The 21,575-nt window shown below is 42.7% G+C and overlaps 1 protein-coding gene across 6 annotated transcripts in view; it reads left to right on the top strand.

Moving 5' to 3' along the window:
- Positions 1-21,575, top strand: part of LOC106565592 (disco-interacting protein 2 homolog B-A) — a 74,592-nt gene that overhangs the window by 21,418 nt on the left and 31,599 nt on the right. For all 6 annotated transcript variants that reach the window (XM_014132886.2, XM_014132884.2, XM_014132882.2 and 3 more), the window contains exons 2-3: positions 16,940-17,011; positions 21,377-21,556. In XM_014132886.2, the coding sequence (XP_013988361.1) occupies positions 16,940-17,011; positions 21,377-21,556 (252 nt within the window). The remainder of the gene's footprint in view (positions 1-16,939; positions 17,012-21,376; positions 21,557-21,575) is intronic.

Raw genomic sequence — 21,575 nt, 5'->3', positions numbered from 1 at the left:
CCGGACGACGCTGGGTCAAATGTGCGCCGCCGCATGGATCTCCCGGTCGCGGCCGGCTGCGACAGAGCCTGGACTCGAACCCTTAGACCACTGCGCCTTAGACCACTGCGCCCTGTGAAATGTAATGTAACATTTTTAATTGTATATAACTGCCTTAATTTAGCTGGACCCCAGGAATAGTGCTAATAGGGATCCATAATAAATACAAAATATGTGGAGGTCCGTGCTCTCTGATTGGCTCAAAGTCAAGTTCTTGGCCACTGACGAGCATCGCAATTCTACATGTAGAAACGTCAGGTTCCTCGGTACCTGGTCGGTATATGAGACATTTTTTGTTCTTGCATGAGAAGGAACGGCCTTCTACTGTGTTAAGTACCTATGGGCAGTCAGATTTCTTGGTGTGTCTGCACCATAACAGGGTAGTTATTTTGGCACTGACATTATCCTGTCCAAAACCAGTCATTAGTGGATTGTGTTTTAAAAGTGTGTTATTGTGTGTGTGCAGTGTGTGCATGCTCCACAGACATCCTCTGTGGAGGAGGTGGTTGTTGGGCTGTGAGTGTGTTTGTGATAACAGAGCAGAGCACAGGGGTGGGTGTAATGTGTCAGCCTGTCATTGTGATAAGGTATTTGAGTAGGAGGAGCAGGACAGGAGCTTCTGTTGTAAGACAGGTGTGGTATGATTCAGTTGGGCCTTGCCTAACACTGTTGTCTTGCCCTGAAAGGAGAGGGGGAGGAGAGAGAGAGAGGGTGACTGTCAAAGTTTCACCTTTCTCAGTGCAGTATCACTCTGCTCCCACTCCCCTTCGGTGTCCCCCTCACCACGCACACATACGCACACATACATAGCAGGTACTAACTTCCTTGTCCACACTGTCTTGCTGTTAGGCCAATGACAGCATGAAGGGGTTTCTTTGTTCTTGATCTCCCCAACAGAAAGAATGAGTGTGTGAACAGCTTTTCCCCACCCAGGAGTAGAGTGTCATTAGTGCGTAGTGTGTAACATGAGTCACCTGTCTTTACCTGTGTGTGGACACACCCTGCTGTTGAAGTTACTGAGTGGGAAGCAGTTCCTCTAGAGAGAGAAACCTCAATGGAAAAAGGAGGGGTGAATTCAAACTCCGGTGAGCTCCTGCCCAGGTGTGTGTGTGTGTGTGTGTGCGTGCGTGCGTGCGTGCGTGCTTGCTTGCTTGCTTGGGTTAGGGCTGTTCTCACAGTGCTGCAAGAAAACGATGTCAAAGAACAGAAGATTTAGCACTGGAGAACATGACATCACCCTCAGAGACAGGAAACCAGTGTGGAGAGAATGTGAGTGAGAGAGAATTATTGTGCTCTTTTTTCCAACATTTAAAGAAGGCCTTTCAATGAAAAAAATATTGTCACGTGTGTGTGACAGAGGGACTTACAGCAAAAAGGAAAACAATTCCTAAAAAATGTAATATCTTCAAAAGAACAGTTGAGAGTGAGTCATAGCAGGCTAGGGCTTCAGAACAGACAGACAAAGGCCTGTTGGGGGAGAGGGTTGAGAAGCAGGAGGACAGACAGGGGGGTGGTGTGTGTGGGAAATCTTTTGGCACAGTAGAGGCAATTAGATTTAGAATAGTGTAAGAAGGAACAGTGGGGATGTGGTTGGTTGGCTCCTTGAAAACAGGGTTTTATTTTCGTTAGAAAAGTGGAGTAAATGCTTGCTAAACAAGCTATATGACTGTGTGTTGGTTAGCCTAACTACAGGGTATCAATGGGAAGCTGTAAGTTAGTGGGACAGATGGGTGGCGATACTGTGTGGGTCCACGTACTTGTGTGCATGTGTTGTAACGGGGTTATCTTTTGGCAGGAGTGGGCTGGTTGGCTGCTGGTAGAGGAAACCCTGGGGGAGGGTTTAATAGGATGTTTGTTACACATATAGAAACATGCTGGTTCCTTGGGAAAGGCTGTTTGGCTGTTTCACACAAGTTCCCTCTAGGGATGCACGATATATCGGTAAGCATATCGGAATCGGCCGGTATTAGCTAAAAATGCCAACATCGGCATTGGCCCGATGTCTAGTTTAACGGCGATGTGCAAAACCAATGTCAAAGCTGATGTGCATGCCTATATAGCATAAGTAGATGATGTAATGACGCCACAAAAAATACAGCGCTACACAGAACAAAAGCAGAAAAATGATAAGCGCACAATTCCAACAACTAAACAAGTTCAAGTTGAGCAGTCATTTGAAAGAGTAAGAAAATTTCAATGAGACAATTGAAAGGCGAAATCCATTAACGCCAAGATAACGGAATTCATTGCCTTTGACAATCAACCGTGCTCTGTCGTGGATGATGTTGGCTTTCACCGACTGGTCAAGCCCCGGTACACACAATTTTTCCAGATGTTTTTCAGATGTTGCCCTACCGGAGTTGACATTTGGACCAGCAATATCAGCCCCATGAGCATTATGAGTCTGACAGCACAGTGGGTCGACAAGGATTTCCTAATTAGGAAAGCCATATTGCATGCTCAAGAATGTGCTGGTTCTCATACCGCTGCTGCCATTTCAATGGCATTTGAGAACATGTTTGAAACTTGGAAACATGAATACTCCTAGAACAACTGACTTGAGAAATAAGCTAAACTGCGTCTGCAGCAGACGTGATACCCTCTGTCATGGCATTGAAAAGCCTGCTCAACGAAACTGCCGACAGACCATGGGGTTAAAACTTACTAAAGTACTCGAGGCTGTGAACAAGCGATTCGGTGACATTCTCTCTAAGCCTCTTTATTGTGTTGCCACCATGCTCGATGCTAGGTACAAGGACCGCTACTTCGACGCAGACAAGAAATGGTTTACGTGAAATGTTACATACACAGCTTGGACAAGGTGGAACGGACACAATGACAGTGCGCACAGAGGAAGAGAGGCCACGGACAGATGGAGCTGAAACTTCACTGCTCTTGACATGCATGTTGAAATTCTGGTTGAGAATGAAACGATTGAACAAGTGAACAATGAAACAGCACAGCAAGTAAGTGAAAGAAATAGGTTTTGATTATGTTTTATTGGTAATGGGGACATAATTAAAAGCCAACAAAATACATTTTTGGTCAGTCTGGTGTGGTGTGTGTGTGTGTGTAACCTTTATTTAACTAGGCAAGTCAGTTAAGAACAAATTCTTATTTAGAATGACGGGCTACGCCGGCCAAACCCAGACGAAGCTGGGCCAATTGTGCGCCGCCCTATGGGGCTCCCAATCACTGCCGGATGTGATACAGCCTGATTTCGAACCAGGGACTGTAGTGACGCCTCTTGCACTGAGATGCAGTACCTTAGACCGCTGTGTCCATGTGTGTGTTTTAGCTATTTAACTGTACTAGAATGCTTAAATGGCCGCTAAAACTTTAAATATAGTTTATCTGTATCGTTTTTTTTTGTCAAGGAAAATATTGGATATCTGTATCAGCCAAAAATGTAATATCGGTGCTTCCCTAGTTCCCTCCTTAGCTCTCCCAGACTCAACACAGGGCTGGGCAGTATCATGTATTTTACTACATACTGGTGTTGATGCACGGACCGTTTTTAGTTTACCTTCTATAACGGTAGTTGAATGATTGGTTTGTTAAAAGTGATATGCCGTGTGTAACGTCCAGTTTTCTAGTTCACAACTCGACTTGAGTCATCCATCTCCGCTCTCTCTCTCCATACTGCTTTCCACACAGACCTAGCCCCAGCCCTGTCACTCAAGGAGCGCATTTGTTGTTGCTTGACCACAAGACACTTGCATTCAGTCTGTATGGTCAATGCAGCACATGCACAATGTTGATGACAACGATGTTGTTTCCACTTTGCTTCTTAATATAAATCCACAAGCGTTCTATTACTACACTTAGTTTATTGTATCTGCAAACAGCTAGTTTGTATTTTCCTAGCAAGTTTTAGCTAAATCGTGTTAGGCACTAATGCTAATTGCTAGTTAGCTGGCTAGCTAGCTAATATATGTACTGAGTCAGGGCAAACGTAGCTGGCAAATACAGCCTGATACCAGTGCTGGTGTAGGCCTAAATCAGCATGTTATTTTTGCAAAAGTATCTTCTAAATCAAAGAGGAACAGGCGAAGCATGAATATGTTGGCTACATGAAGAAACAGAAGATTACACTGGAGAACACTGGAGAACATTTCTTTCCTAGGGTCCCCTAGGAAAGAAACACTGACCATCACTTTGGTTCCTACCCTGTCACAATAACTCCTCCCTGGCATTTTCATTCATTGTTATGTCAAACAACACTGTATTCAAAGTGCTCATTATTATTTACAGTATCAGTCAAAAGTTTGGACACACCTAGTCATTCCAGGGTTTTTCTTTATTTTTACAATTTTCTTCTGCATTGTAGAATAATAGTGAAGACATCAAAACTATGAAATAACACATTGAATCATGCAGTAACGAAAAAGTGTTAACCTCTCTGGGCTAGGTGGCACCAAATCGTCCCACCTACGTAACAGCCAGTGCAATCCCGTGGCGCGTTATTCAAAAACCTTAGAAATGCAAAACCTTCAATTTTTCAAACATATGACTATTTTACACCATTTTAAAGATAAGACTCTCGTTAATCTAACCACACTGTCCGATTTCAAAAAGGCTTTACAACGAAAGCAAAACATTAGATTATGTCAGCAGTGTACCCAGCCAGAAATAATCAGACACCCATTTTTCAAGCTAGCATATAATGTCACATAAACCCAAACCACAGCTAAATGTAGCACTAACCTTTGATGATCTTCATCAGATGACAACCCTAGGACATTATGTTATACAATACATGCATGTTTTGTTCAATCAAGTTCATATTTATATCAAAAACCAGCTTTTTACATTAGCATGTGACTAGCATGTGACAAGCATTCCCACCGAACACTGCCGGTGAATTTACTAAATTACTCACGATAAACGTTCACAAAAAGCATAACAATTATTTTAAGAATTATAGATACAGAACTCCTCTATGCACTCGATATGTCCGATTTTAAAATAGCTTTTCGGTGAAAGCACATTTTGCAATATTCTCAGTAGATAGCCCGGCATCACAGGGCTAGCTATTTAGACACCCAGCAAGTTTAGCACTCATCAAAGTCAGATTTACTATAAGAAAAATGTTATTACCTTTGCTGTCTTCATCAGAATGCACTCCCAGGACTTCTACTTCAACAACAAATGTTGTTTTGGTTCGAAATAATCCATAGTTATATACAAACAGCGGCGTTTTGTTCGTGCGTTCAAGACACTATCCGAAAGGGTAAATAAGGGTTACGAGCATGGCGCAATTCGTGACAAAAAAATTCTAAATATTCCATTACCGTACTTCGAAGCATGTCAACCGCTGTTTAAAATCAATTTTTATGCCATTTTTCTCGTAAAAAAGCGATAATATTCCGACCGGGAATCTGCATTTAGGTAAACAGACAAAAAAAAAATAAAGCATTCGGTCGACTCGGGCACGCGCCTAAGCCCACAGTACTCTGAACGGCCACTTGCCAAACGCGATAAAGTGTTTCAGCCAGAGCCTGCCTCGATATCGTTCAGCTTTTTCCCGGGCTCTGAGAGCCTATGGGAGCCGTAGGAAGTGTCACGTTAGAGCAAAGATCCTAAGTCTTCAATAAAAACAGCCTAGATGAAACACATCTTGTCAGACAGGCCACTTCCTGCATGGAATCTTCTCAGGTTTTGGCCTGCTATATGAGTTCTGTTATACTCAGACACCATTCAAACAGTTTTTAAAAATTTAGGGTGTTTTCTATCCAAAGCCAATAATTATATGCATATTCTAGTTACTGGGCAGGAGTAGTAACCAGATTAAATCGGGTACGTTTTTTATCCGGCTGTGTCAATACTGCCCCCTAGCCCTAACAGGTTAAACAAATCAAAATATATATTATATTTTAGATTCTTCAAAGGAGCCACCCTTTGCCTTGATGACAGTTTCGCCCACGCTTGGCATTCTCTCAACCAGCTTCATGAGGTAGTCACCTGGAATTCATTTAAATAACAGGTGTGCCTTGTGACGTGACTATCATTAATGTGATGACATGCTATTTATCAAATAATTACCTAGCGTTTAATTATTACCCGATTTTAAATTAACCCCTGTGCGGCCTCGGACATCCAGCGAAAAACCCTAGCGCCATTAGCATAACAAAATGTAATACTTTTTTTTTTTCAATTTTTTTTTCAAATTATATCGTTTTATAGATACACCTCTCCTGAATCGAACCACGTTGTCCGATTTCAAAAAGGCTTTACAGCAAAAGCAAAACATTAGATTATGTTAGAGGAGTATATCGTAAAAGTAGCCACATAGCCATTTTCCAACCAACCACATGCATCACAAATAACCAAAAAATAGCTAAATGCAGCACTAACCTTTGACAATCTTCATCAGATGACACACCTAGGACATCATGTTACACAATACATGCATTCTTTTGTTCGATAAAGTTCATATTTATATATAAAAACAGCATTTTACATCGGTGCGTAACGTTGACTAACTATTTTCCCTCAAATGCATCCGATGAAACAGCGCTACAATTTACTAAATTACTATCCGAAAACATTTTTAAAATGTAATATTGTCATTCTAAGATTTATAGATGAATATCTCTTGAAAGCACCTGTAATGCCAGATTTAAAAATAACTTTACTGGGTAATCACACTTTACGATAAAAGGGGATGCGATACTCAGAACAATAGGCTAGCAATACAGGTCAGCGCCATCTTGGAACAATCGCATATCAAATCTAGTCTTGTATACTATTGTCAATAATCCCTTACCTTTGATTAGCTTCATCCTTAGGCACTTCCAGGAATCCCAGGTCCACAACAAATGTATTTTCGTTCGAAAAAGTTCATCCTTTATGTTCCATTAGCTTGTTGTTGTTAGCGCGTTCTGAAGGCTGCACCAAAAGTTCCGACGTGCGCGGGGCTACTCTTTCAACAAAATGCATTTTTTTCTTATTTAGGTTCTTTCAAACATGTCAAACGTTGTATAACATAAATCTTTAGGGCCTTTTTCAACCAGAGCTCCAATAAGATTCGAGGGGGACGATTGCATTGTGTTTCAAAACGTTTCGAAAGGGGAGGGTAGCTAGGGGCGCCGGCGTCATAATGGTGATGGCCCTCTCCGTGTGACCACGTTCCACAGCGTGTCATTCTGTCAGTTTTCACAGTAGGAGACTCAAATCACTTTGTAAAGACTGGGGACATCTAGTGGAAGCAATAGGAAGTGCTCAATGAACCATAGCTCACGGTGTGACTAATAGGCAACGTGATGAAGTTGAGTCAGCAATTCAGAATTCCACTTCCTGTTTCGATCTGTTTCGGGGTTTTGACTGCCATATGAGTTCTGTTATACTCACAGACACCATTCAAACAGTTTTAGAAACTTTAGGGTGTTTTCTATCCACAAGTATTAATTATATGCATATCCTAGCTTCTGAGTTTGAGTAGTAGGCCTTTTAAAATGGGCACACATTTTTTTCAAAATGCGCTGTGGCGCCCCCTATCCTAGGCGACCGTCAAGAGGTTAATCATGTAACAATTAAATCATTAGGAATCTGGGGCACCACGGGAAAAGTTTGTTTAATGAGTTACCGTTTCCAGAATTACCTCAAGAATATTTCAGAAAATATCGATATCGTACCAGTCATCAACCGATCATTTCCTCATATCAGTCTCATTCTGAACGTCGTTGACCTCGTAAATCTGCACGAACCCTAGCCTAAGTGATGAATCGGCGATACACAAATTGGCTTAATTATTTATTTACTAACTAAATAATCACACATAAATACATAAACACACACAGTATAGGTTATTGATTACTAGCATAATACAATGACTAAAGTCCCTAGTGCACTAACAAAAACATGACCGTTTGGTTACACAATGGAAAGGGAGGGGCATGTAGGGAGAGACAGAGTCAACTTATCGTACATACATGTAAAAGTTATGCTCATGGGAATATGAATACTTTGCACATGAATGACCGCTCATTCAGAAAAGAAATGCAACATATTTTACGTGTAGATGTCTTTCTCTGTTGAACTCGATGTTCTATGGGAAGTTATCAAGGGGTGTAAGACTCTGGTTTGTCATCCAGATGTCACAAAGTCCTTTGTGGTTGTATGCTTCTTTGTCTCGGAGTGTTCATTAGATTGGATAGTTCAGAGGTGTACCACGGAGTGTTCACAGGGACTTGTTCTTCCCTCGGTTCGTTAGACTGGATCCTTCAAATGTTACACACGCCATGGTTTTTGGTTGAGTTTACTAGACTACCAGTATTTAAACAGCTGCAGACTGAATGTTCCGGTGTAGCCTTTATCTTCTTCACCCGAGAGTTTCAGAGGGTCTTACTATTTTCCGGTCTGGTAGTTTTAAACCATTTGTGGACTAGTCCTCATGTTCTCTGGTCTGATATGTTAATTCTTCAGCAAGTACTTATAAACACTCGCCTTGGAGGGCGGTTCCATCACGTTGACACAATGTCTGTGCCCACTTGGGCGTGGTTACCGACTGAGCAAAAGTCTATATGAAAAACAATTCTCATTTAGAGGGATAAAGTCACATTTATCTTTTCAAAAGTATTCTTATACTTAATACTTTATTTCGTACAATATTTAGATGCAAACCTGATAACTGGAAAGTGTACACCCTCATAGATACAGTTGTTTAGTTATACCATCCTTAATGACATCACAAAATAATAAATATTTGACAGGATTATTCTTTAAATACCCCCCGACCATTCCAAACGTTTGGATTTCAAAACTAATGTTCCAATGTCCAATCTTTTGAGGTTAGAGTTTTTAGCAATAGTTGTTTTGTGGAATTTCTTTCCTTAACCCCTCTAGGGGAGGTGGGACGAAATTGTCCCACACTATTCAACAGCCAGTGACAAATCAGAGCGCCAAATTTAAAACCACAAAATGTCATAATTCAAGTTCTCAAACATAGGACTATTTTACCCCATTTTATAGATACACTTCTCCTGAATCGAACCACGTTGTCCGATTTCCAAAAGGCTTTACAGAGAAAACAAAACATTAGATTATGTTAGGAGAGTACATAGACACAAATAATCACACAGCCATTTTCCAAGCAAGCATATATTTACATTTACATTTACGTCATTTAGCAGACGCTCTTATCCAGAGCTACTTACAAATATATGTCACATAAACCCAAACCACAGCACTAACCTTTGATGATCTTCATCAGATGACACTCCTAGGACATTATGTTATACAATACATGCATGTTTTGTTCAATCAAGTTCATATTTATATCAAAAACCAGCTTTTCACATTAGCATGTGATGTTCAGAACTAGCATACCTACCGAAAACTTCTGGTGAATTTACTAAATTACTCACGATAAACGTTGACAAAATACACAACAATTATTTTAAGAATTATAGATACAGAACTCCTTTATGCAATCGCTGTGTCCGATTTTAAAATAGCTTTTCGGCGAAAGCACATTTTGCAATATTCTGAGTACATAGCTCGGCCATCATGGCTAGCTAATTTGACACCCACCAAGTTTGGGGCTCACTAAACTCAGAATTACTATTAGAAAAATTGGATTACCTTTGCTGTTCTTCGTCAGAATGCACTCCCAGGACTTCTACTTCAACAACAAATGTTGTTTTGGTTCGAAATAATCCATAGTTATATCCAAATACTGACGATTTGTTCATGCGTTCAGGTCACTATCCAATCAGTGACGCACAAGCGCATTTCGTGACAAAGAAATTCAAAATATTCCATTACCGTACTTAGAAGCATGTCAAACGCTGTTTAAAATCAATTTTTATGCTACTTTTCTCGTAAAACAGCAATAATATTCCAACCGGGCAACGTTGTATTCATTCAAAGGCTGAAAGAAAAAAAAATGGAGAAGTCTCGTGAACGCGCATCTCAGTCTCACTGTCCCCAGGCTGACCACTTACAAACAGAGCTGTTGTACTTTGCCCAGAGACAGCAGACACCCCATTCCACTTTCTGGCGGCTTTAGAGAGCCAGTGGAAGCCTTAGAAAATGTCACGTTACAGCACAGATGCTGTATTTTCGATAGAGATGCTACAGAAGGACAACAAATTGTCAGACAGGGCACTTCCTGTATGGAATCTTCTCAGGTTTTGGCTTGCCATATGAGTTCTGTTATACTCACAGACACCATTCAAACAGTTTTAGAAACTTTAGAGAGTTTTCTATCCAAATCTACTAATTATATGCATATTATACCACAACAGGTTAATGCGTTTGAGCTAATCAGTTGTGTTTTGACAAGGTAGGGGTGGTATACAGAAAATAGCCCTATTTGGCAAAAGACCAAGTCCATATTATGGCAAGAACAGCTCAAATAAACAAAGAAAAACGACAGTCCATCATTACTTTAAGTCATGAAGGTCAGTCAATGCGGACAATTGTGCAGTCGCAAAAACCATCAAGGGCTTTGATGAAACTGGCTCTCATGAGTAACCGCCACAGGAAAGGAAGACCCAGAGTTACCTCTGCTGCAGAGGATAAGTTCATTAGAGTTACCAGCCTCAGAAATTGCAGCCCAAATAAATGTTTCACAGAGTTCAAGTAACAGACGCATCTCAACATCAACTGTTCAGAGGATACTGCGTGAATCAGGCCTTCATGGTCGATTGCTGGAAAGAAACCACTACTAAAGTACACCAATAAGAAGAAGAGACTTGCTTGGGCCAAGAAACACGAACAATGGACATTAGACCGATGGAAATCTGTCCTTTGGTCTGATGAGTCCAGATTTTTGATTTTTGGTTCCAACCGCTGTGTCTGAAATGACTGTAAGAAATGCATAAATTGAAGGAAATGCAGTATTTAAAAAAAAGTTGAATTGAACAGTTTAAAACAATCAGAATGGAGAAATACCCATTTGAAATCACTTTGAATGTATGTGTTGCCACAGGAGGGCCACGCACTACTCAGAAAGCAAATTTAGAACTTTTATTCAAAAATATAAATACTATCAAACCGTCAAAAAATGGAAGAATACTGTGATATGATTTTTTGGCCATATCGCCCAGCCCTAACACACATGCGCTACACTCAAACCATCATCGCTCAGATGTTGTACAAAATACCAAACAGTTAGCCCAGCAACCATAGCCAAATTTCAGGTAAAGAAAATCCCGTTAAAATCATTAGGTCTTGGAACGATATGAAACATTGTAATCTTGAACATGCTCCCTCTGATCGCCTTATGGAGTATTTCCATCAGCTTTAAATAGCATGGCTGAGCACACACACGCACAGACAGAATACACATCAGTGCATGTAGGGTGCTGCAGAGGAAGAGTGGGAGGACCATATGTCATCCTGTTTCCTGGTTCCAACTCATCACCTCTATCATATGTCACGAACCGGCTCGAAGTTCGTAACAAAAAGGGAGACAAAGTGGAGATAAAGAATAACAAAATATATTTATTAACTGTAGTAAACTAAATAGAATTAACAATGGTGTGTGTAGTCAGTAATCAGTAGTGTAAGTGAGTATTTGCGTGTATAAATGTGACAGCGAGGGGTGTTGAAAGGTGCCCAAACAAACAAACAAACAAACAAACAAACAAACAAACAAACAAACAAACAAACAAACAAACAAACAAACAAACAAACAAACAAACCGGCCACAAAAAAATGTCACAACCAAACTCTATCAGTGTGTTTGCATGGAGAGAGTCTCCTCAATAAATGGGGAAGAGGTGTATTTATCCCGGGACACACCCGAGCCCAGGTGTGCCCCATTTCGCTGACGACCCTCCCGGCTCCGCCCACCGACATCCTATTAAGGAAAACAAGAGCAAAGAGAAAGAATTCGGCAGACAGAGTGGGAGGGTCGTCACACATATCAGTGAGGTTAAGCCTCTGCCTACTGTGACATGATTTCAGGTAGACTTGTTTTTATGTCACACATTCTCCCTCTATGCTATGCTCTTCCTACATCAGAGATATTGTCTGGTCACAAGCAGGAACTACTATTCTGAAACCCATTGAATCACTCTACAAACAAACACTTAAGATATTTGATAACAAACCAAACAGTTATCAACATTGTCATATAATTTGTTGAAAATGTAGAAAATAGTAAAAATAAAGAAAAACCCTTGAATGAAATGTCCTTGTTTTTGAAAGAAAAGCAATTTTTTTTGTCCATTAAAATAACATCAAATTGGTCAGAAATACAGTGTAGACGTTGTTAATGTTGTAAATGACTATTGTAGCAGTTAACGGCAGATTTTTTTATGGAATATCTACATAGGCGTGCAGAAGCACATTATCAGCAACTATCACTCCTGTGTTCCAATGGCACGTTGTGTTAGCTAATCCAAGTTTATCATTTTAAAAGGCTAGTTGATCATTAGAAAACCCAACGCTGTGTACTACTCCCTTCACAGAACAGTGCAAACTGGCTCTAACCAGAATATAAAGAGGAGCGGAGGCCCCGGTGTACAACTGAGCAAGACGACAAGTACATTAGAGCGTCTAGTTTGAGAAACAGACGCCTCACAAGTCCTCAACTGGCAGCTTCAATAAATAGTACCCGCAAAACACCAGTCTCAACGTCAACAGCGAAGAGGGGAATCTGGGATGCTGGCCTTCTAGGCAGAGTTCCTATGTCCAGTGTCTGTGTTCTTTTGCCCATCTTAAACTTTTCTTTTTATTGGCCATTCTGAGAAATGGCTTTTTCTTTGCAACTCTGCCTAGAAGGCCAGCATCCCTGATTTGCCTCCTTAGTGTTGACGTTGAGACTGATGTTTTGCGGGTACTATTAAATGAAAAAAAGGTAAATGCAGGTAGCCATTTGATTAGCTATTTTTAGCAGTCTTGTTTAGCAGTCTTATGGCTTGGGGGTAGAAGCTGTTCAGGGTCCTGTTTGTTCCAGACTTGGTGCACTGGTACCGCTTGCCATGCAGTAGCAGAGAGAACAGTCTATGGCTTAGGTGGCTGGAGTCTTGGACAATTTTTGAGGCCTTCCTCTGACACCGCCTGGTATAGAGGTCCTGGATGGCAGGGAGCTCAGCTCCAGTGATGTACTTACCACCCTCTGTAGCGCCTTCTGTCGTTCCCTCTGGGTGTGTGCGGACCATGTTAATTCCTTAGCGATGTGGACACTAAGGAACTTGAAGCTCTCGACACGCTCCACTACAGCCCCATCATCAGGAAATCCAGGATCCAGTTGCAGAGGGATGTGTTCAGTCCCAGGGTCCTGAGCTTGATGATTAGCTTGGAGGGGACTATGGTGTTGAATGCTGAGCTATAGTCAATGACCTGCATTATTACATAGGTATTCCTTTTGCCCAGCTGGGATAGGGCAGTGTGGAGTTGGTGTTGCAGGGATGTAGCTTTTTTTGGCGCCATCAAGAAAATAAAGAGATCAATCTGAAATCACCCAGATGGAATAGTGTTTACTTTGAGAACGGTTTGCCCCAGTCGCCCCACCCCCATCCACATCCCTCTTCCCTCTTCAGTGGAACAGTCTGCTCACATGAGCTAAAAATAAGTTGTGTGAGTAAGCCAGGCCAACTGTACTGTTCATGCATTACTTATGGTAGTGTTAGCTTGTTCCCATCCTTGTCTTTAAAAAAAAGACTAACTCTGTTTCTGAGTGTGAGTGTATTCAGTAGGGAGTAAATACTGAATAGTCCTGTATCTCAGTGTGGTCCTTTGTAGCTCAGTGTGGTCCTTTGTAGCTCAGTGTGGTCCTTTGTAGCTCAGTGTGGTCCTCTGTAGCTCAGTGTGGTCCTCTGTAGCTCAGTGTGGTCCTCTGTAGATCAGGTAGTACATCGTTGAGATGGGTTCGATTCCCGGGACCACCCGTACATACGTAAAATGTATGCACGCATGACTGTAAGTCACTTTGGATAAAAGCGTCTAAGTGGCATACAAAAGTTTGGACACACCTACTCATTCAAGTGTTTTTCTTTATTTTTACTATTTTCTACCTTTGTAGAATAATAGTGAAGATATCAAAACTATGAAATAACACATATGGAATCATGTAGTAACCAAAAAAGTGTTAAACAAATATATTTAATATTATAGATTCTTCAAAGTAGCCACCCTTTGCCTTGATGACAGCTTTGCACACGCTTGGCATTCTCTCAACCAGCTTCATGATGTTGTCACGCCATCCCATCTGGTTGCAGAAAATAGTAAAAATAAAGAAAAACCCTGGAATGAGTAGGCGTGTCCAAACTTTTGACTGATACTGTATATTATTTATATTATTATTATATTAACTAACCTGCTAACGTGAACAGACAGTGTGTTTTGTATAATGCCGCTGTATCTCGCGTATGCTGTGACCCACAGCACTGGGGAGTTGCGTTAACAACACACTGTCCTTGACTCCATGCCCAATGGGGATAGTAATTATTTATTTCACTGTGGTAGATGTGACAATCTGAGTGGGTGTGAGCGTGAATCGGTATCTGTGTCCAAAATGATCTTGTGGATGAGTCCAAACATATGTGTACATTATGTAGAGTGTTTGCGTACTGTCTTTTCAGGGGGAAACCCTCCTCTAATCGCTTTAGTCCTATAGAATCCCTATAGAAGGTGACTGGCACAACTAGAACATCTAAACCTCACCTTGGCTTTTCCTGCCTGTGTGTGTCTTCAGGCAAGCTTCTAATTTGTAATCTGGGTTTCGGTTCGCTGCCCACTGAGAGCTTTCCCAGATGATACGACCAAGGAGGAATCTCATCTCTGGCCTCAGATAAACAGATCACCCGTTCTGATTGGGTGAAGCATCAGACACAGGAAACCATTGTTCATTATCTAACCGTTTTTGGAACGTAATCTCAGACTCAGCAGCACCTGTGATATAATGTTTCAATAACGGACCAAGTTGGACGGAGTTGATTTGGAGGCAGGGCAGTCAGGGGTTCGTTCAACAGCTGTTAATTCCTTAAGCGTTCCTCTGTTTGCCAGAGAGGCCCTTGGACTATTGCTGCTTTGGTTTACTTGTTAGAATAAATGTGTAGTTCCATTCACCCTGACAGCTGTCTTAGTCCCAGCTAGAGTAGTGGCTTTCTGTTTGACTGGACTTTGGCCCCCTATGTTGCACCTTGAGTAGGCAGACCTTATGTGAAGTGGTGAGATTGGGGTGTACGGTGCAGATTTTCAATGAGGCAGCTAATACTCCTCTCCTCCAGATCTAACAGGCCTCATTCAAATTGAACTCAGATGATGATGGTGGTGGTGATAATGATGATGATAACAGCAGTTTTAATGTTGGCTAGGTTTTGCTCACAGTGGTGGGCCCAGTAGGGGTCAGATAGTGCCTGGCTGGCTCCCATGGTTCAGGGAGAGGGGGTAGGTAGGACAGGGGGCTTGAGGGAGGACATATTTATCATCTGTGTTCACCAGGGGTGATGGCGAGGGGAATGCATTCCAGATGGGGGGGGGTGTGTGTGTGTGTGCGTGGCGTCAGTGCTTACGGAGGCGGTTGGCAGAGAGACTGCTCTGCTTCAAGGCCAGATTCTCAGGCAGATAGCTAGGTCGGGTGAGAGAGTGAGAAAAAGAGAGAAAGTAGAGAGCTGACTGAGACACAAGCTCACTATGACCTGCCATCACACCAACTCAGCACTCATCCACCTCTGTGTACCCCTCCTTTCCTCCCCTAACTCTCCTCTTCTCCCCCCTGTCTCTTTCTCCTCCTCCATATTATTCCTCTATCTTATTTCTCCTCCTCTGTCCTCCCCCTCATTCTCTTGTGTATATCTCTGATTCATCCCATCCTGCTCTGGCATCCATGTGTCTCCATATTTAGTTCACTCTCTTCCTCCACTTCCTCCTTTCATCCTGTCACTGGAGTCACACCAACACTTTCATCATCCAGCTCACATGTCTTTCCATCCGTCCTTCTCTCCGCCAGAGCACTGCCGCTAAGCACTTGACACTAGTAGCTAGCTACTTTAATCTATCACTGTTTTCTGGTCATCTCTGTTGTCTTTCCTTCTCCCTCTTTTCATTCCTTCTTTAATTTGCTTAATCCCTCCGTCTCCCTCCCTCTCGTCCCTCTCGTCCCTTGTGTGTCTCTCTCTCTCTCTCACTCTCACTCTCACTCTCTCACACTCTCACTCTCACTCTCTCTCTCACTCTCTCTCACTCTCTCTCACTCTCTCACACTCTCTCTCACACTCTCTCACACTCTCTCTCACACTCTCATACTCTCACTCTCTGTCTCAAATGGGAGTGACTTATAAAAGGCCTGTGTTTGAACAGGTAATACACCACACCTTGTTTAGGATAGAGGGTTATTACCAGGGTTGCCAAGGTCTGATGTGGGAGTTGGGAATCCAACTACAGTCAGTTCAATTATGTTTCTATCCCCGGTTTGCCTTTTTGCATTAGTTTCAGGGTGTATGGGTGGTCCGGTGCCATTCGAAAATACTGATGACAAATTTCTTACATAATAACATTTGCATTGGAATTCTTCCTATGTAATCCACAGAGAGGAGGCAAAAAGAGTAAAAAAAATTGCCATCAAGGTATCATTGTAGATATTTCCCCCAAATGTCTGAAGATTTCAGACATGAAAAGAAAACCACTTACTCTGTAATCCTTAAACTGTTTGGTCAGAATATTCTAGTATTTCTTCATCAAAGTTGGACATTGTGTTTGTTTCTGCCTCTGTGTGTGTACTACAGTAACTTTTCTGAGGAATAAGTTAACAAAATGAATAAATAGCACTTGCTCTTTACATAAAGAACACACTGCTCATTTTTGTTCAACTGAGTCTGTTTGACCACTGTAGGTTTGATGCAGACAGTAGCCTATGTATATGTACAGCCTGCTGAATTAGTATCTGTGTATGTTGTATGTCTGTTTGATCACGTCACTGACCAATGTTCTCTTCTTTTCTCAGGTGATATCACACAGAAGGGATATGAGAAGAAAAGGACTAAACTTCTGCTTCCCTTCTTTATTCATACACCAGGTGAGAAACAAACAAGCATTTCGCTGCACCCGCTATAGCATCTGCTAAACTGTCTACATGACCAATAAAATGTGATTTGATTGACCTTATCCTGGATACAACATCTCCCCATAATGCCACTCAGGCCTATGAGAACATACCTTCAATATTCAACTACTGTTTTTGTTTGATTTTAGATTATTTACAAAATTCGTCATAAGGATTATTTTTCTCTCCTCCATCAAGAAGATGAAGAAACATGGTCGAATCTGCTTGGTGCTCACTGCTGCCTCACAGTGGTAGCTCCGGTCACTAAAGTGTCTCCAGACTCCAGTCCACGAATGCAGAGACACGATAGTCCAGCGGCCCATTGTGACATAGCTACGCGGCTCTGAGACCACCGACGCACAGCCCAACACCGCGCACCTCCCCAAAATTCCCAACCAGCACGGCTCTGCGTACGTGTCTTCTGTTCATTTGAATGGGGGTGACGGTTGGATAAATTGGTTGAGCCGCGCTGAGAATTTGAAATGCATAAAAGCCAACAGTCCAATATTCCAGAACACTGCTGTGCGTATGCATACACGTTTTTGAACTCTGATTGGCGCATTATCCTCTCTACTTCCCTCTTTATTCGCTCACTTCCTTTCTGGGTTGATTGTCTGTAAATATTAACAATTTCAGATAGCATTTCTCGGCGATGAGCAAAGCTGCTCCCTTGTTTACAATGTTCTGTCCCTTTACAAAATATCCCTAGTCATGATGTTCTATTATGGTTAGACGGAACCCTTTTAGAAACATCTTTAACATTTTGTTGAAAATGCAGTATGATGTAAAAGCACATGCACATCCTAATGACATTTTGTAAGATTGTGAGTTGAAGATTGTGATTATGAATCTCTATTTGAGAGGCAGCAATATTCTCTTCATCTTGTGAGGATTAAGTCACTTAGAGGTCAGGTCAAGGGTCATATCCCAAGGGCCTTAGTAGGAGAGGGAAGAAGTGGAAGCCTAGAGAGTTCTGAACTCTTTTTATGTTTGTATCCATGAAAATGACAGAGTGACAGAGCTTTACTCTTTAGTTGTTTTTTCCCTCATCAATCTACACACAATACCCCATAATGACAAAGGAAAAACAGGTTTTTATACATTTTTGCAAATGTATGAAAAAAATAAATGAAATATCACATTAACATGGCACACCTCTATTTGGGGAGTTTCTCCTATTCTTCTCTTCAGATCCTCTCAAGCTCTTAGGTTGGATGGGGAACGTCGCTGCACAGCTATTTTCATGTCTCTCCAGATGTTCGATCGGGTTCAAGTCCGGGCTCTTGCTGGGCCACTCAAGGACGTTCAGAGACTTGTCCCTAAGCCACTCCTGCGTTGTCTTGGCCGTGTGCTTAGTGTCACTGTCCTGTTGGAAGGTGAACCTTCGTCTCCAGTCTGAGGTCCTGCGCGCTCTGGAGCATGTTTTTGTCAATGATCTCTCTGTACTTTGCTCCGTTCATCTTTCCCTCGATCCTGACTATTCTTCCAGTCCCTGCCGCTGAAAAACATCCCCACAGCATGATGCTGCCATGCTTCACTGTAAGGATCAATCAATCAAATCAATTAAATGTATTTATAAAGCCCTTCTTACATCAGCTGATATATCAAAGTGCTGTACAGAAACCCAGCCTAAAACCCCAAACAGCAAGCAATGCAGGTGTAGAAGCACGGTGGCTAGGAAAAACTCCCTAGAAAGGCCAGGACCTAGGAAGAAACCTAGAGAGGAACCAGGCTATGAGGGGTGGCCAATCCTCTTCTGGCTGTGCCGGGTGGAGATTATAACAGAACATGGCCAAGATGTTCAAATGTTCATAGATGACCAGCAAGGTAAAAAATAATAATCACAGTAGTTGTCGAGGGTGCAACGGGTCTGCACCCCAGGAGTAAATGTCAGTTGGCTTTTCATAGCCGATCATTGAGAGTATCTCTACCGCTCCTGCTCTCTCTAGAGAGATGAAAACAGCAGGTCTGGGACAGGTAGCACGTCCGGTGAACAGGTCAGGGTTCCATAGTCGCAGGCAGAACAGTTGAAACTGGAGCAGCAGCACGGCCAGGTGGACTGGGGACAGCAAGGAGTCATCAGCCAGGTGGTCCTGAGGCATGGTCCTAGGGTTCAGGTCCTCCGAGAGAGAAAGCGAGAGAGAATTAGAGAGAGGATACTTAAATTTACACAGGACACCGGATAAGACAGGAGAAATACTCTAGATATAACAGACTGTCCCTAGCCCCCCAACACATAAACTACTGCAGCATAAATACTGGAGGCTGAGACAGGAGGGGTCGGGAGACACTGTGGCCCCGTCCGACGATACCCCTGGACAGGGCCAAACAGGCAGGTTATAACCCCACCCACTTTGCCAAAGCACAGCCCCCACACCGCTAGAGGGATAACTTCAACCACTAACTTACCGTCCTGGGACAAGAACGAGTATAGCCCACAAAGATCTCCGCCACGGCACAACCCCAGGGGGATGGTATTGGTATTGGATGGTATTGGCCAGGATGGTATTGGCCAGGTGATGAGCGGTGCCTGGTTTCCTCGAGACGTGACGCTTGGCATTCAGGCCAAATAGTAACATTTTGGTTTCATCAGACCAGAGAATCTTGTTTCTCATGGTCTGAGAGTCCTTTAGGTGCCTTTTGGCAAACTCCAAGTGGGCTGTCATGTGCTTTTTACTGAGGAGTGGCTTTCGTCTGGCCACTCTACCATAAAGGCCTGATTGGTGGAGGGCTACAGAGATGGTTGTCCTTCTGGAAGGTTCTTCCATCTCCACAGAGGAACTCTGGAGCTCTGTCAGAGTGACCATCACATTCTTGGTCATCTCCCTGACCAAACACCTTATTTACATAAGTACTCAGACCCTTTGCTATTAGACTCAAAATTGAGCTCAGGTGCATCCTATTTCCATTGATCATCCTTGAGATGTTTCTACAACTTGATTGGAGTCCACCTGTGGTAAATTGAATTTATTGGACATGATTTGGAAAGGCACACACCTGTCTATATAAGGTCCCACAGTTGACCGTGCATGTCAGAGCTAAAACCAAGCCATGGGCCAACCAATTGCTCAGTTTGGCCGGGCGGCCAGCTGTAGGAAGAGTCTTGATGGTTCCAAACTTCTTCCATTTAAGAATGATGGAGGCCACTGTGTTTTTGGGGACCTTCAATGCTGCAGACATGTTTTGGTACCCTCCCCCAGATCTGTGCCTTGACACAATCCTGTCTACGGACAATTCCGTCGACCTCATGGCTTGTTTTATTTATTCATTTGTATCATTTTATTTGTTGTACTTTTACCCCTTTGTCTCCCCAATTTCATGATATCCAATTGGTAGTTACAGTCTTGTCCCATCGCTGCAACTCACCTACGGACTCGGGAGAGGTGAAGGTCGAGAGCCATGCATCCTCCGAAACACAACCCTGCCAAGCCCACTGCTTCTTGACGCACTGTTCGCTTAACCCGCAAGCCAGCCACACCAATATGTCGGAGGAAACACCGTCCAGCTGGTGACCGAAGTCAGCTGCAGGCGCCCGGCACAAGGAGTCGCTAGAGCGCGATGGGACAAGGAAATCCTGGCCGGCCAAACCCTCCCATAACCCAGCCGACGCTTGGCCAATTATGCGCTGCCTCATAGGTCTCCCGGTCACGGCCGGCTATAACACAGCCTGGGATCGAATCCGGGTCTGTAGTGATGCCTCAAGCACTACGATGCAGTAGCTTAGACCACTGCACCATTCGATAGGCTCATGGCTTGGTTTTTGCTCTGACATACGCTGTCAGCTGTTGGACCTTTATATAGAAAAGTGTGTGCTGTATCACAACCGGCCGTGATTGGGAGTCCCATAGGGTGGCGCACAAATGGCCCAGCGTTGTCCGGGGTTGGACGGTGTAGCCGTCATTGTAAATAAGAATTTGTTCTTAACTGGCTTGCCTAGTTAAATAAAGGTTAAATAGAAAAATACAAATAAATATCCAATCAATTGAATTTACCACAGGTGGACTCCAATCAAGTTGTAGAAACATCTCATGAATGATCAATGGAGACTGGATGCACCTGAGCTCAATTTCGAACTCTAATAGCAAAGTGTCAGAATACTTATGTAAATAAGGTATTTTTATTTTAAAATTTTTTTTGCAAAACAAAATCTGAAAAGCTGTTTTCGCTTTCTCATTATGGGGTATTGATGAGGAAAAAATATAATTAAATCCATTTTAGAATAATAATTATAACAAGATGTGGAAAAAGTGAATGGGTCTGAATGCACTGTATATACTATATACTTTGTGTACTGTCTATTTGTCTCCTAGTCATCTACTATTATTTTGTACTCCCCAGTGGAAGCCCCCCCCCCTGCCTATGATGCCCAGGCTCCTGGTCCTAGCAACGCCTCTGGCTCCACCCATGCCAATGCTCACACCCAGGCTCCTCCCCCCAGCTCCTCTTCCCGCTACCGTGATCGTCGCTCTCGGCGACCGCACCGCAGCGGAGGGACCAGGGATGACCGCTACCGATCAGGTGGGCAACAACTTGTTTC

This window comes from Salmo salar, chromosome ssa12 (genome assembly GCF_905237065.1).
Source record: "Salmo salar chromosome ssa12, Ssal_v3.1, whole genome shotgun sequence".
Classification (NCBI taxonomy): Eukaryota; Metazoa; Chordata; class Actinopteri; order Salmoniformes; family Salmonidae; genus Salmo; species Salmo salar.
The sequence above is the reverse complement of the archived record's forward strand: the minus strand, read 5'-3'. Positions and strand labels throughout refer to the sequence as shown.